The 14,332-nt window shown below is 39.7% G+C and overlaps 1 protein-coding gene across 1 annotated transcript in view; it reads right to left on the bottom strand.

The window, feature by feature from the left end:
- Positions 1-14,332, bottom strand: part of LOC149026707 (mediator of RNA polymerase II transcription subunit 15a-like) — a 42,934-nt gene that overhangs the window by 2,756 nt on the left and 25,846 nt on the right. Inside the window, 3 exon segments of the mRNA XM_089155532.1 lie at positions 9,764-10,108; positions 10,273-11,715; positions 11,828-11,902. Coding sequence (XP_089011658.1) covers positions 9,764-10,108; positions 10,273-11,715; positions 11,828-11,902 — 1,863 coding nt within the window.

Below are 14,332 nucleotides of genomic sequence, written 5' to 3'. Positions count from 1 at the left end.
CAAGCAGCTGTTATGAATCAAAGAGAATATTGTGTTTGCATTTTGTATTTTCAAAATGTGACTGGAATCAGAAAATCCGATAAAGGACCTCAGATGCAAGCAGGGCTAATAATCAAATACCTGATCAGATATGAAGCAAAGCAAGCAACTACAATGTTAAGGGAGGAAATCAGATTGATGATAGGGGAGGGAAGAACAATTAAATTGATCTTCTTGGGAACAAAAGAAATTAGGTTTGAGATAAAATTCCCATATGCAACTACTCAATAACCACCAAAACACTTAGAATAATCCCATGTTCAATACGAATAAACATCTCTAGTTGATAACGATGTATCACATGCATATAGACCTTCTAAAATTCTTAAGTAGACTCATAAAAGGAATCCTATTTAGTTATTAAGTAAACTGATCTAACTCAAAACGCTCAATTTAACTACTAATACCACTTATTAATATTATCCCCACTTTATAAGCTTATAAACTACAGCCGCTTTATTAACTTTATCCCATTTACTAATTGTTGAAAACATGGACTGAGGTTTCCTAATTATAATAGGATTATGTTTCCTCATAAGTCTGGAGTTTTATTTTTATATTTCCTTTTCCTACTTAGTATAGGACTTAACTATGTTGTAACTATAAATATCCCATTGGGGTCTTGTGAATAAGATACTTTTAGAGGAGCAATTCCTCACATTACAACATAGTATTAGAGCAAGTTTTGTTTTTATCCTACAGAGTTGCTGTAGAAATTTTTTTTGAAGTCGATATTCACATGTTTGTTTTCTTTTCGGATATCCTGGAACTGTATATTGGGTGATTAAGTGCATGTCTAGGAAAATTTTGTCTAAGGAGTCTGGTATTTAAGCGGACCGGTTGTGTCCCTCCAGTCTTTCCTGGTGTACTTTGATTCAACAATATACCAATTGGAGGTAACCTGAGGAGATGCTTTTCACGTGAATTAATGGGAGTAATTTTGAAAATATTTCAGGGACTTTTTTGTAATTCTTAAAAAGTTCAGGGATTTTTTTGCAATTTGCAACAATTCTAGGGGACTTTTTCATAAATTTTGAAAAGTTCAGGGACTTTTTTAATTTCTCCTTGCAATTATGGTTGATCCCATATCTCCTTTATCTGGTACATCTGAAGAGTCTCCCATGTCTTCCATTCATAAGGATCGTGAGTTTTCTTCGCTTCAGATAACCACTGTGAAACTTAATGGGACAAATTATCTTAGATGGTCTCGTTCAGTTTCCCTAGCTGTTGGTGCCCGTGGTCTTACTGGCCATCTTAATGGGACTTCTACAAAACCTTCCACACTGGTGTGCAACTTTCCAAGTGGTATACAGATGAATGCTTGGTCATGGGTTTTCTCATCAACTCCATTGAATCTAGCATAGCAGAGAGTTATCTCCTCCTTCCTGATGCGGCAACTATTTGGAAAGTTACTAAAGATACATACTCCAGAGTTGGCAATGATGCACAGTGCTTTGAAATTAGACAGAAAATCAATCAGTTACAGCAGAAGGACCTTCCTTTCTCCATACTATAACACTCTTCGAGGATATTACCAAACTTTAGATTTCTATGGGAAGTTTACACCGAAGAATGCTGAAGATGCTATCGCCTATCAACAATGGGAAGATAAACATAGAGTTTATGATTTTTTGGCATGATTGAATATAGAATTTGATCAAATTCGCGCACAGATCCTTTTGAAAGAGACTTTCCCTTCTCTAGCTCAAGCCTATGCCATGGTAGATACCGAGGACAGTCGAAGGACAGCTATGGTATACACTCAAACATCTGATAGATCTGCATTGGTGGCTGGTTATGGCAATAATAAATCTAGTTCTGGTAATTTTCACCCTCCAGTAAAGTGCGAGTATTGTGGAAAAGAGCGTCATACAAACGGGGCGGAACCAGGATTCAATATTGGGGGGCAAGAATGGAAGTCAGTTGGGAAAGCACCAATGGTTTTTCGCTACACATATTGTATGGGTCCTTAAGACCCATTGAGGGTCCAACGTATGAATTATTTTATTATATTAAGGAATAAACTCACATATATTTTGTGGGGCACACACATATTTGATAAAAATAGGTAAATTAGTGATAATGATAGTTTTTTTCAACAAGATGTAGATAAATTAAAGCATCAATACAAACAAAAAAAATAAAATACACGTCTTCAACCCTAAAATGTCAGATGCAAACCAAAAAAAATTTTTAATGTAAGAAATGCAACCAATGGTATTTAGATACCTTACTAACTATAGACATTTTATTTATAATATAAAATCAAATAGCAAAAATTGTAGACAAAATAAAGAAACAAAGAATATAAAATCAAAAAAAAAAAACAATAAATAAATTGATAAATAAAAAGAGTACCTAATTGTGGGGAAGATTTTTTCCCAAATTTTCTTTAACCCACGCTTATAAAAGGGAAGAATAAATAGGAAGAAAGAAACATAAGAGAATAATTAGGAAAAAAAGAGGAGAGAGGAGAGAGGAGATATGAGAAAATATAGGAATTGAGGAATTAGTTTCTAATTATAAATGACATTTTAAATATCTAATAAGATTTTTTTTTTTCAAAAATTTCCTTTAGTCCACGTTTATAGAAAGAGATGAGAATAAATAGGAAGAAAAGATGTGTGAGAGAAATGGGGAGAATAAATAGGAATTGAGGAATTAGTTTTTAACTGAGATTGACTTTTATACCCATTATTTTACATTTAAGTTGTTCTCGATATTTGGGGGGGCCAAATAGTGACATTTCACATGTGACAAGAGAAAAAGTGAAAAATGAAGAAGATTAATATAAAAATCCAAAATTGAAGGGAATTAATCAAAATTTTGAAAAATCCGGGGGGGGCCATGGCCCCCCACGGCCCCTTAGTAGGTCCGCCCCTGCATACAAAGGACAATTGTTGGAAGTTGCATGGACGTCCAATAAATTCCCGTGGAGGAGGTAGAAATGGAATCAAGGGCAGCAATCAAACATCTGCAATCAAGCCAGTTCTGACACCCTGAGTACTCCAACACCTCTTTCCTCAGATGAGCTCCAACACCTTCGCCAATTGATGTCCAGACTTGACTCATCTTCTCCAGTCTATACTTCCAGTACGAGTATAGCCTCTGTCATTGATCCCTCTGTTGATCCACAAATCCCCACAGGTATTTTTGGTTGTCACGATGTCAATTTGACATATCCCTCCTGGGTAATCGACTGTGGGGCAACCGACCATATAACAGGCTCATCTACTTTGTTTCATACTTATTCATCTGTCCTTATTGCTCAGGATGTTCGAACGGCTGATGGGTCTCTCTCCCCTATCTTTGGGAAAGGATCTATTATCTGTTCGCCTTCTCTTACCTTATGTAATGTCATGCATGTTCCTAAGTTTTCGGCTAATCTTTTATCTATTAGTAGCCTTACTCGTGATATGAACTGCAAAATAACTTTCTTTCCTTCTCATTGTGTTTTCAGGACCTGGAAACAGCGTTTACGATTGGCAGTGGTAGACAGAAAGGGGGGCTCTACTTAATGGATGGGTCCCCATCAGCTCTTTCTACGGTCTCTAGTTCCACCTCCCCTGCACTTTTTACCTTATTACAGTGGCATAGTCGTCTTGGCCACGTTCCTTTACCTATTTTGTCCAAATTATTTCTTGATCTGATTAAAAGGTGCAATTTAAATGATTTTTATTGTGAGGCATGTATTTTGGCCAAACAAACCAGGCATGTTTACCCTATTTCAGATAATCGTAGTAAAATTCCTTTTTCAGTCATTCACTCTGATGTTTGGGGTCCTTCTCGGACCGTGTTTGTATCTGGTAATAGATGGTTTGTTACCTTTATCGACTGTTGTACTAGGACCACATGGGTTTACTTACTTCACCAAAAAAGTGACGTTTTCTCGTGCTTTCAAAATTTTCATAATATGATTAGGACTCAGTTTGGGGCGACAATCAAAATCCTTCGTACGAATAATGGAACTGAGTACTTGGGTGGCGCATTCCCTTCCTACTTAGCAAACCATGGCATCATACACCAAACTAGTTGCGTCGACACTCTACCTCAAAATGGGGTTGCCAAACACAAGAATAGACATCTACTTGAGGTAGCACGTTCCCTTATGTTTTCTATGCATGTGCCTCTTCGGTTTTGGGGTGAAGCCGTTCTTACTACGGCATATCTAATTAACCGAATGTCTTCCCGAGTCTTAGACCAACGTTGTCCCCTTGAGGTTCTTTTAGGTACAACAGTCTTTACATTCTCACCTAAGGTTTTTGGATGTGTTGCCTTTGTCCGGAACCACCATGTTCATGGAAAGTTAGATCCTCGTGGGTTAAAGTGCATTTTCTTGGGTTATCCTCCTACACAGAAGGGGTATAAGTGTTATCATCCTAGTTCTCATCGTTTTCTCGTCTCTATGGATGTTGTGTTCCAGGAACAAATTCCCTTTTTTTCCCCTACACCTCTTCAGGGGGAGAGTGTTAGGTACCTGAATGAGGCTACTTAACAAGGTGGAATAACTCAAGAAGAAAAAAGGGACTTTGAATAAAAGTTGAATAAGAAACAATAAATTCTACTAGCAGTAGGTGATTCCTACGACTACCCAAGAGCAATGGCTCTCCCATAAACTTTTCTCTCTATATCCTCTCTACTTATCCTCCCCCCTATTTATAGCAATTACATTCCTATCGAATTAATTAACAAAATCAGCCTACTTCGAGTAGGACTCTTCAAAAGTAACCTAACTGTAATGTAACTCTAACCTAGATGTATTATGACTCTTGACTCTCTAAATCTAATTCTAATAACCTTAACGCAGAAGGACTCTTCATGCTTCAAATTTTCCAGTCGCCTGAATACAGTAGGACTCTGCTGAAAACGACAGGACTCTCTTCACTCTTCAAACTATCAATCGTTTCCTTGGGAGTGCTTTCCTTGTCGAATATAGACTCTTGATATCAGGGGCTTATTAGAGAGTTTTAGTGAAGAGGTTCCAATGTTGATTCCTCCTTTCGATATTTCTCCTGAGATTCCTACAGATGATCCTCTTTTGGAAGATGGAATGATCGGACAGGAACAGCTGGTGGATGATATACAGGGGGAGACTAGTAGACCTCTAAAGACCTATCAAAAAAAGCAACAAGTGACCCCTTCTGAACCAAGCCAGTCAAAAGCTTTGGTTCTTGGCCCTGAACAATTCGTTCCTCCAGGTGAGTCTGTCTTTGACCCTTCTTCTAATCCTACTTTAGACTTACCAATTGCATTAAGAAAGCAACCTCGAACTTGCACCAAACTTCCTATTTCCAATTATGTTTCATATCAGTCTCTATCTCCAGAATTTCAAAGTTTTATTTCCTCTTTGTCCTCTACTTCTATTCTTAACACTTGGCAGGAGGCATTATCTCACTCAAACTGGAAAGAAGCTATGGATGAGGAATGCTAGCTCTGGAAAAAAACAAAACGTGGGACTTTGTGACTTTGCCCATAGGAAAGCATACTGTTGGGTGCAAATGGGTGTTTGTGATCAAGTACAAGGTAGATGGGACTGTTGAAAGGTACAAGGCAAAATTGGTGGCCAAGGTTTCACTCAGACTTATGGCATTGACTACCAGGAGACATTTGCCCCTGTTGCCAAGATGAACACAGTTCGTACTATTATTTCATGTGCAATTAATAAAGGGTGGAGTTTACAACAATTAGATGTGAAGAATGCATTTTTGCATGGAGAACTCCGAGAAATATATGGATATACCACCCGGGTATTTTACTACAGAGGCTTATAGGAAAGTGTGCAAGTTAAAGAGGGCTTTATATGGGCTGAAGCAATCTCTAAGAGCATGGTTTGGAAGGTTCCATAAGGCAATGATATCTAATGGCTATAAGCAGAGCAATGCAGACCACATTTTGTTTATTAAAAGAAATGGTTGCCACACTACTATACTTTTAGTATATGGATGATATTGTGATCATAGGCAGTAGTGATGATGAGATTTCAGCATTAAAGACTTTTTTGAGAACTGAATTTGAGATCAAAGATATGGGAAAACTAAGATATTTCCTAGGTTTAGAATTGGCATATTCTACTAGTGGTGTATCTCTATCCCAGAGGAAGTATACATTGATCTTCTTAAGGAAACTGGAATGCTAGGATGTAAGCCTGCTGAGACTCCTATTGAGCCTAACCTACACTTGAAGGCAAAGGAAGGAGAACCAGTTGACAAGATAAGGTATCAAAAATTAATGGGAAAGTTGATCTATCTATCTCACACTAGACCTGACATCACATTTGCAGTTAGTCTTGTTAGCCAGTATATGCATGATCCCTATTCCTCACATTTGGATGCAGTATATCGGATCTTGAGATACTTGAAGACTACTCTAGGAAAAGGAATTTTAATTTCAACTCATGGACATTTGAAGATTGAGGCATATACAGATGCAGATTGGGCAAGATGTCCAGATGATAGGAGGTCTACCTCTAGGTATTGTGTATATGTGGGAGGTAACCTTGTGACTTGGAGAAGCAAGAAACAGGCTGTAGTTGCGCGGTCCAGTGCCAAGGCTGAGTTTAGGGCGATTGCTCAAGGCATTTGTGAGGTACTTATGGCTTAAAGGGCTGCTTCAAGAGGTTGGGACAGAGTTGGAAGTTCCTATACAGTTATACTCAGATAATAAGTCAACAATCAGCATAACTCATAACCCAGTACAGTATGATAGGACTAAGCATGTGGAGATTGACAGACATTTCATCAAAGAAAAGCTTGAGGCTGGGCTGATCCATATCACCTATCTTACTTCAAACAAGCAACGGGTTGATGTGCTCACAAAGAGCTTGAGCACGAAGATATTCAATTACATTATGAGCAAGTTAGGCATAATAAATATCTACGCTCAAACTTGAGGGGGAGCGTTGAAAACATGGACTAAGGTTTCCTAATTAGAATAGGATTATGTTTCCTCATAAGTCTTGAGTTTTATTTCTATATTTTCTTTTCCTACTTAGTATAGGACTTAACTAGGTTGTAACTATAAATACCCTATTGGGGTCTTGTGAATAAGATACTTCTAGAGGAGCAATTCCTCACATTACAACACTAACATTATCCCAATTTCTGAGTATTATCCCTACTTTACAGGTCCATCACATTAACAAACTCAGAAGTAAGAAGTTCAAAGTCTATTGAACTCAACCATGGACCAGAATGATATCCAATAGACCATTTTAACTGCACCTATTATTGACAGAAGTGCTATGTCCACAACTCAAAGCCCGCTGATCTTTCCGCTGCAAGAGGAGAAGCTAAAGCATAAAGAACAGGTGACAACCAACAAGAAAAGTTTAATTATAATGAAAAAGCCCATCCCTGAATCCATGCGTGACAGTGTAGAGATGAACGACACTGCAGTAGAATATCTTGCAAAGATAAAAGCAGTGTTTGAGTTATCACAAAAGGGTGAAAAAAGAGAACTGATGTCCAAGCTGACTTCATCTACATTTGATGGTACGAAAAGTATTAGAGAATATCTTCTGGAGATGTCTTCTACTGCAAATAAATTAAAAGATCTTGGGACAAGGATCAATGATGAATTTCTAATTCATCTAGCTATCAAATCTCTTCCAGAGTCATACGCTACGCTAAGAACTTCACTCAATGCGCAGACAAAGGAAAAGACCATGAAAAACCTTATTTCATATGTGCTCAAAAAGAAAGCAACAAGAAAAGGACAAGAATCGAGACTATAAATCTGATTAAAGACAACAAGGCATCTGCTAGTGGGTTTCATAAGAACAAACAAATTTCTTTCAAGAAAGACAAGTATAATCCTTATAACAAGGAAAAGAAGAACCATGATGATATTACGTGTTACTGGTGTGATCAAAAGGGACATTTTAAGAGACTATAATGCACGTAAATCTTGGCTTGAAAAGAAAGACTAGGATGGGAAGAAAGAGTAATACAGGGGATGAAGCCTTTTTCTCTTAGTAGTTCTTACATTTTGATGATTAAATTTTTACACTCACATCACTGTTATTTGATAGTTTGATTGATCTTATGATCTATTATTATTTAAATTTATGCTTGTTTAGTGGGACAACTCAGTAGGAGTCAATGAATTGATATTGATGATATATATATATATATAGATGAAGGAATTATTTTTCTTATGGATATTTTGATGCATACATGCATTTAATTGTGCTTCGTTGTTATAATGTTTTGGAAATGGTAATTTTACCATTGTCCAAATGTGGCTTTAGTCATAATTGACGGATTGACTATTGACCATGGCCTTGAGCCTAAATGTGTGTTGGCCTTGAATGTGACGGTGTTCCAGGCAACCTATGAATATAACGATATTCAAGGGTATGGGATCAACGAGGAATAACGTCGTTTATGTGATCACAATTGTTGAATATTCCTTGTTCATCTCATTTCGGTTTAGTTAGTAAGTAAACTTCTGTTGTGACTGATAGAAAGAAATATGTTGTATGATGAGACATATATTCTATTATTGTCCGACATTAGTGAACTTGTTAACTGGATCAAGGATTAATGGCAAATTTTTGTGATTGAGATTCCATGACCACATCAATTTATCGTAACAGAGTAATTAATCAAGCCCAAGTGGGAGATTGTTAGGTTTATCCTAGGCAATATATGGGATTGGATTAATACTAGGGTTAATAATTGATGGGGGTCTCAACACTTCGGACTGATGCACTGCCATTAGGTTTGAGATGGGCCAAACCGGTCCATTGTGGAAGTGGACTAGGGTTTGGGATTGCTATTATAAATAGCTATGATGGGGTCCCTCCAATCTCTCAAGTTCTTTTGTTCTCTTCTCTCTCCACAACAAAGAGGTACGGTAGACAAACGAGGAGATTGGAGAAGGCTTCGTCATTCTGCAAATTTGGTATTCAAGGTTTGCATCAATCTTCTTCAATATAAGTCTGGTGTAAGGTATGCCTAATACTTCCTAACATATTATATCACATTCTAGTTCTTACATGGTTTTATTATTGTTTAGGGTTTTGAGAAAAACCCTAGAAGTTCTAACAACACCAAGCTCATGCCTTTTGATGAGGTAGAGCTGACAAGGAACATAAAATGCTCCTTCCTAGGTCTTATCCAGGCTGAAAGCACCGATGTTATGGGAGGAAGAGATAATTGGTAGAGACTAGAGCTAATAGGATGAAACAAGGGTGAACACAACACAGACTACACAAGTGAGAACATGAAGGAGGGTCCTTTGCTCTAGAGAACATTGGAAGAAATTGGCAAGATCAGTTGCAAGGACTAGTCTTCCTCCTGTCACCAAAAACTATGTCCCCTTTTTTTCCCAGCGCAAAACTTAGAAGGCTTTCTCATTTTAATACAATGATCAGTGATCAAGGAAGTCAAACTACAGAAATAAAGCATTCAACTTTATCTAATCTTTTTTTTTTCCTTCTAGAGACAAATACTTCTATTATGGGCAAGTGAACAAAATAATGAAGTCGCACTAACTAGTAAGTAGGATCTACGATGAAAAGACAATGAAAACAAGAACTTATCCAACAATGCAGATATTGTTCCAACATGAAACCACACATAATGTCAAACATGACTTTCCTCGCAAAGGTTGTTTAATCAACTGTCATGGAGAGTACATAATAACAAGCGTTGCAACACATAAAAACAATTTTCACTAGCAGTTTTAATCACCAAATTCTTTAGAATAAGATACAACATACCTCAAGTCTGGGTCTTTTGATTCTTGATGTTGCCGTTGACTCCAAGTCAGATGTTTCAAGACAATTTAATTGCTTGAGACTATCATCAACACTGCCAGCTGATGATACAGCACTCAGGGGCATAGCATTTGTGTTGCATCTCATTCTCTTTGTTGCTGCACTTCCATCTTGTAAATAGAAGTTCCTTTCTTGCAAACGAGACATTGTCATAGCTACCAAATCCTCCCCAACAGCAGCTCTTGATCCATTACCAGGTGCTAATTCTGCTATCCTATCCATCATACTCACAACTGATACAATGTCACTGATAGAGGCACAGAGAGCTTCAGATGGCATGGATTTAACCTGATAATTTAAAAAAGTTAAAAGACCGCTAAAAGCTACTTTTTTCATTAATCAGACATTGTATGCAGGGAACAGCCACGTAAGTATCCAAAATAAATCTGTCTACCATGCCAGAAGGATACCACTGCACAAACCAAAAATTTGGATGGATGTGATGAACTAACCACTTTAAGTAGATGCTCCAAAGGCTGCTCTGTAACACCTGACTTGCCAGAAACAATTGCCACTGCAGCCCCATGATTTCCATCCTGACTGGTAAATTCAGCGAGCAATGGAGAAGCTGATATACCCGGTGTATCAATGGCTAGGGATTGGGACTGGGGAGGGGCAAGTGCAATGGCTGTTTGCGGATATCCTGCATTCCCTGAATTTGAGAGCAAAGAAGCACCAGAAATTTGTTTCCCAGCATCCTCTGGAGTAGGAGATGGTACCATAGGAGAGGAAGGAGAAGGAACAACAAAAGGCGAGTTTGTCGACTGCAGAGGTGTTTCAGCTTTTGAAAGTGATCTTAGCAAACGTTGCTGGTCAATCTGTGGGGATGAAGGCTGACAAATTTGGGGGGACACAGCTTGAAGGTGTTGGGAAGAGGAAACGGGAAATGGTGAACCTGTTTTCAACTGTTGGTGATATGTTGAGCCCTGGCCTGCCGAGTGGTGTGGTGGGAAAATTCCTTGTTTGACACCTATGCCTTGTCTCACCTTCAACTCATTGACTTCATTCATCTGGTGAATCTGAGGAATTTGGTGTGCCTGCAATGGTGCAGACTGCTGCTGTGGCTGTTGTTGCAGCTTCTTTTGCTGCTGGAATAATATCTGTTGCTTCTGCTGTTGAGTCAATTGCGGGTGCATCTGGCGCTGTTGAAGTTGCTGCTTTAGCTGTTGTGTTTGCATCAAGTGTTGTTCCTGTTGTTGCTTCAGATGCTGGTGCTGGAGCATACTGGAACTTGGCTGAAGGTTATTAATATTAGACTGCAACATATTCACTCCACTCTGTGACAGTGTGTTCATGATTGCCTGTTGGGGCATGCTCACAGTATTCAGTTGAAGAGAACTGACAGTGCCTTGCTGCAATGAACTCAATGAACCTACTTGCCCTGACTCCAAGTTAGAAGTAGGCTGCAGTGAACAAATCATGTTTGGCTGCCCGCTTGGAATCCCTAAATGATCTGATAAAGATGGTAACAAACCATGTTGCATGCTAGAGACAGATGTTGGCTGCAGTGATGTTACTGAAGCTGGCATGTTAATTGGTTGCTTTTGGGGATTCATTTGGTTGTCATGCTGTTGCAACTGAGTTAGTTGAGACTGTGATTGTGATTGTGGCTGTAGCTGTGGCTGCTGCTGCTGCTGCTGCGTTTGTTGCTTCACGGAGTGTGGATGCACACCAGGTGCCTGAAGGTGCATTTGTGAAGAAATAGGTTTCTTTGGCCTACATGTATTAAGAAGATTAAGGATCAGCTTCTCCAATTGAGCCAGCTTGTCCTTGTGAGTGGGTATAATATTACTTTTCGGCACTTGTAAGAAGGTTATCATGCGCTCCAGCGAACCCATGAGACATTTGAATCGTTCAATTTCATCCAACTTTGGTTGCTGTGTATGATCTTGCAGCTAAATGAGAAAATTAAGCAGAAGGTAAGTTTGTTTTCGTGACAATTAAAACTTTGCGGTGTATGTATGGAGAACATGTAATGAGGAATCCAATGACCAAAGAACAGGGTACCTGCTGGATTCGGACATTAATCTTCTGGTAAATTTCAGTTAGTTCTAGCAAGTACACTTCCTTCATTGCCTTAATCTGCAAATCCAATGCAAAAAGCCACATATAAAGTATATATCAAAAAATGAATAACAAAGCAAGGAAATAATATTGATACATTATCTGCTTGAATCATTTCTTGCCCATCCAGATGCTTCAAAGAATAAAAATAAATAAAAAAAACTAAGAATGTACAAGAGAATGGAAAAAGTGGGGGGGGGGGGAACCAACCTTCAAGCAGGAGACCGGAAGGGGGAAAAAAGACTCTAGAAGACAACAATGAGCCTATTCCTTGGGGAATCAGCAACTGAGGGGATGGGGAATGGAAACGAGCCTAGAAAAAACATCAAAATAGATGGCTTTCCAAATCATCTCAAGAGGGCAGGATTTGGTAGTCCATCTCCTCAAATTGCGTTCCCACCACAAGTGATGGACAGTGGCACTAAAAACTAGATTACTAATCCGATCGCAAATGGAGGAACCTGCTCAAAATCGAAGACTAATCTCGAGCAAAGCCAAAGGAGTGTCTCAAACAGTGCCAAATGGAGGCAACAGCTTTTCTCCAAAGGGATCGAGAGAAGGGGCAAGTGAAAAAAAGATGATTACGGTCCTCTGAATCATTCCAAAAAAGGAAACGGTTAGGGCTTACTGGGATATGGCGGCTTATGAGAAAAGCTTAAATGGGGAGAGTGTGGTTAAGGGCTCTTCAAAGGGTAAGTGAGTGGCAGAGAATGTAACATTTAAGCAAAACCAACGGGGGCCAAGGAACAAGGGGGTACAGAGCAGGTTTCAAGCAGAGGATGCGAAGAAGGATTTGGAGGGTGAAGGGAGCCAAACGGTAAGGTCATGACGGGAGTCTAAAAGGGGGGGAAAGCGAATTTCAAACTTATGTGAGACTAGGGTGGGGGAGAGGGGACTAGGAACCATCTGTGATACAGGAGGAGAGTTGAGCTTCTTTTGGGATACGGGTCTCATAAGCTACACGGGGACTAAAGAGGGTGAAAAGAATACCCATCAAATGCCACAGATCAAGCCAGAAGGAGGTGGAAGTGCCAATAGATACTAGGGTGGAGATGGCAGTCAGGGCACGTGGCCTCAAGAGGAGGAGTTTTCTCCAGACCCAGTAAGGGTTGGAAGGGGTGGGAGTGGTCCAAAAGGAGTAAGATTTGAGAAGGGAGGAGTAGACCCAATTAACCCAAATGGAATCACACTTGGAAGCAATCTTTCAAATGAGGTCAAAGAGACAGGCCATATTGACATCCTGAATACGCGAATCCCCATGCCCCCCTTCAGATTTTGGCCGGCAGACATCCAACCAACTGACAGGGTGTAGGAAGCGGGAGGATTCCTATCCCTTCCAGAAGAACACAAAAGAGGGATTCCATGGCATGGATGTTGGATTTGGGGATATAGAGAAGATGCCACACCTATAAAAGTAGGAAGATTGGAGGACCAATTGGATGAGCACCACTCTACCAGTGAAGGAAATAAGCTTGTCTTTTCGGAGTTGGAGTTTCTTGCGAATGTGATCGTCGGGGTACAGTGCTAGCAAATCAGCCTACAAAGGATGAGAGGAGGCTAAGATAAACCATTGGAAAGAAGTCAGGCTTAAAGCCCATGAGCTACAAAAGGGCAGAGCATACCTAGACAAAGACTCCAAAAAGGAAAGAGGGGGGGGGGTTCCTTGTATGTCGGACGAAGAAGGCCACAAGTGGAAGCAACCGATGTTTTGGTCATTCAGGCAATTAGCACCTTGCTTCCAGTCCGTGCTTGTTGTCATGCTAGCAAAAGCAGGGGTTTCGGCCGGTAAGAGAGTAGATTTATCAATATTAACCTGGAGGCCAAAGAGGGATTCACAAAGCGAGAGGGCCTAAAACAATGGAGAAGATAGAAGTGTGATCAGCTTTGGAGAAAATAATGAGGTCATCTGGAAAAGCAAGATGGGTGAGCTTAAGGGACCTGCACTCAGGGATAGGGGAGATGAGAAGCTGGTCAGCCAGGAGAGGACCTTTAAGGCCAAAGAGAAAAAAAAAGGAGAGAGAGAGAGCAGCCTTGGCGAATACCGACACGAGAAGGGAAATAGCCTGTAGGAGAGCCATTGGTAATAGTGGAGAAGTGGGAAGAGGAGATGAAGATCTCAATCCAATGGATGAAGGACGAAGGGAAACCTATGGCTAAGATAACCTCACTAATGAAGTCCCAATGAATAGAACTAAAGGCTTTATGAAGATCCACCTTCAAGAGGGCAGCCAAGAAGTGGGAAGCCCTATCAAACCCTCTAATAATCTGGGCACAAAGCAGAATATTATGCGCAATATTACAGCTAGAGATGAAGGCAGATTGGTTAGCACTCACTAGCTAGGGCATGAGCTTCCTTGAGCCAATTAGCTAGAACTTTAGAAATGAACTTATAGAGGAGATTATGGAGGCAGATGGGAAGAAAGTTCGATAGGGAGGAAGCTTCAGGCT

This window comes from Hakea prostrata, chromosome 1, assembly GCF_041222555.1.
Source record: "Hakea prostrata isolate BN-2017 chromosome 1, UWA_Hpros_2, whole genome shotgun sequence".
Taxonomy (NCBI): domain Eukaryota; kingdom Viridiplantae; phylum Streptophyta; class Magnoliopsida; order Proteales; family Proteaceae; genus Hakea; species Hakea prostrata.
The sequence above is the reverse complement of the archived record's forward strand: the minus strand, read 5'-3'. Positions and strand labels throughout refer to the sequence as shown.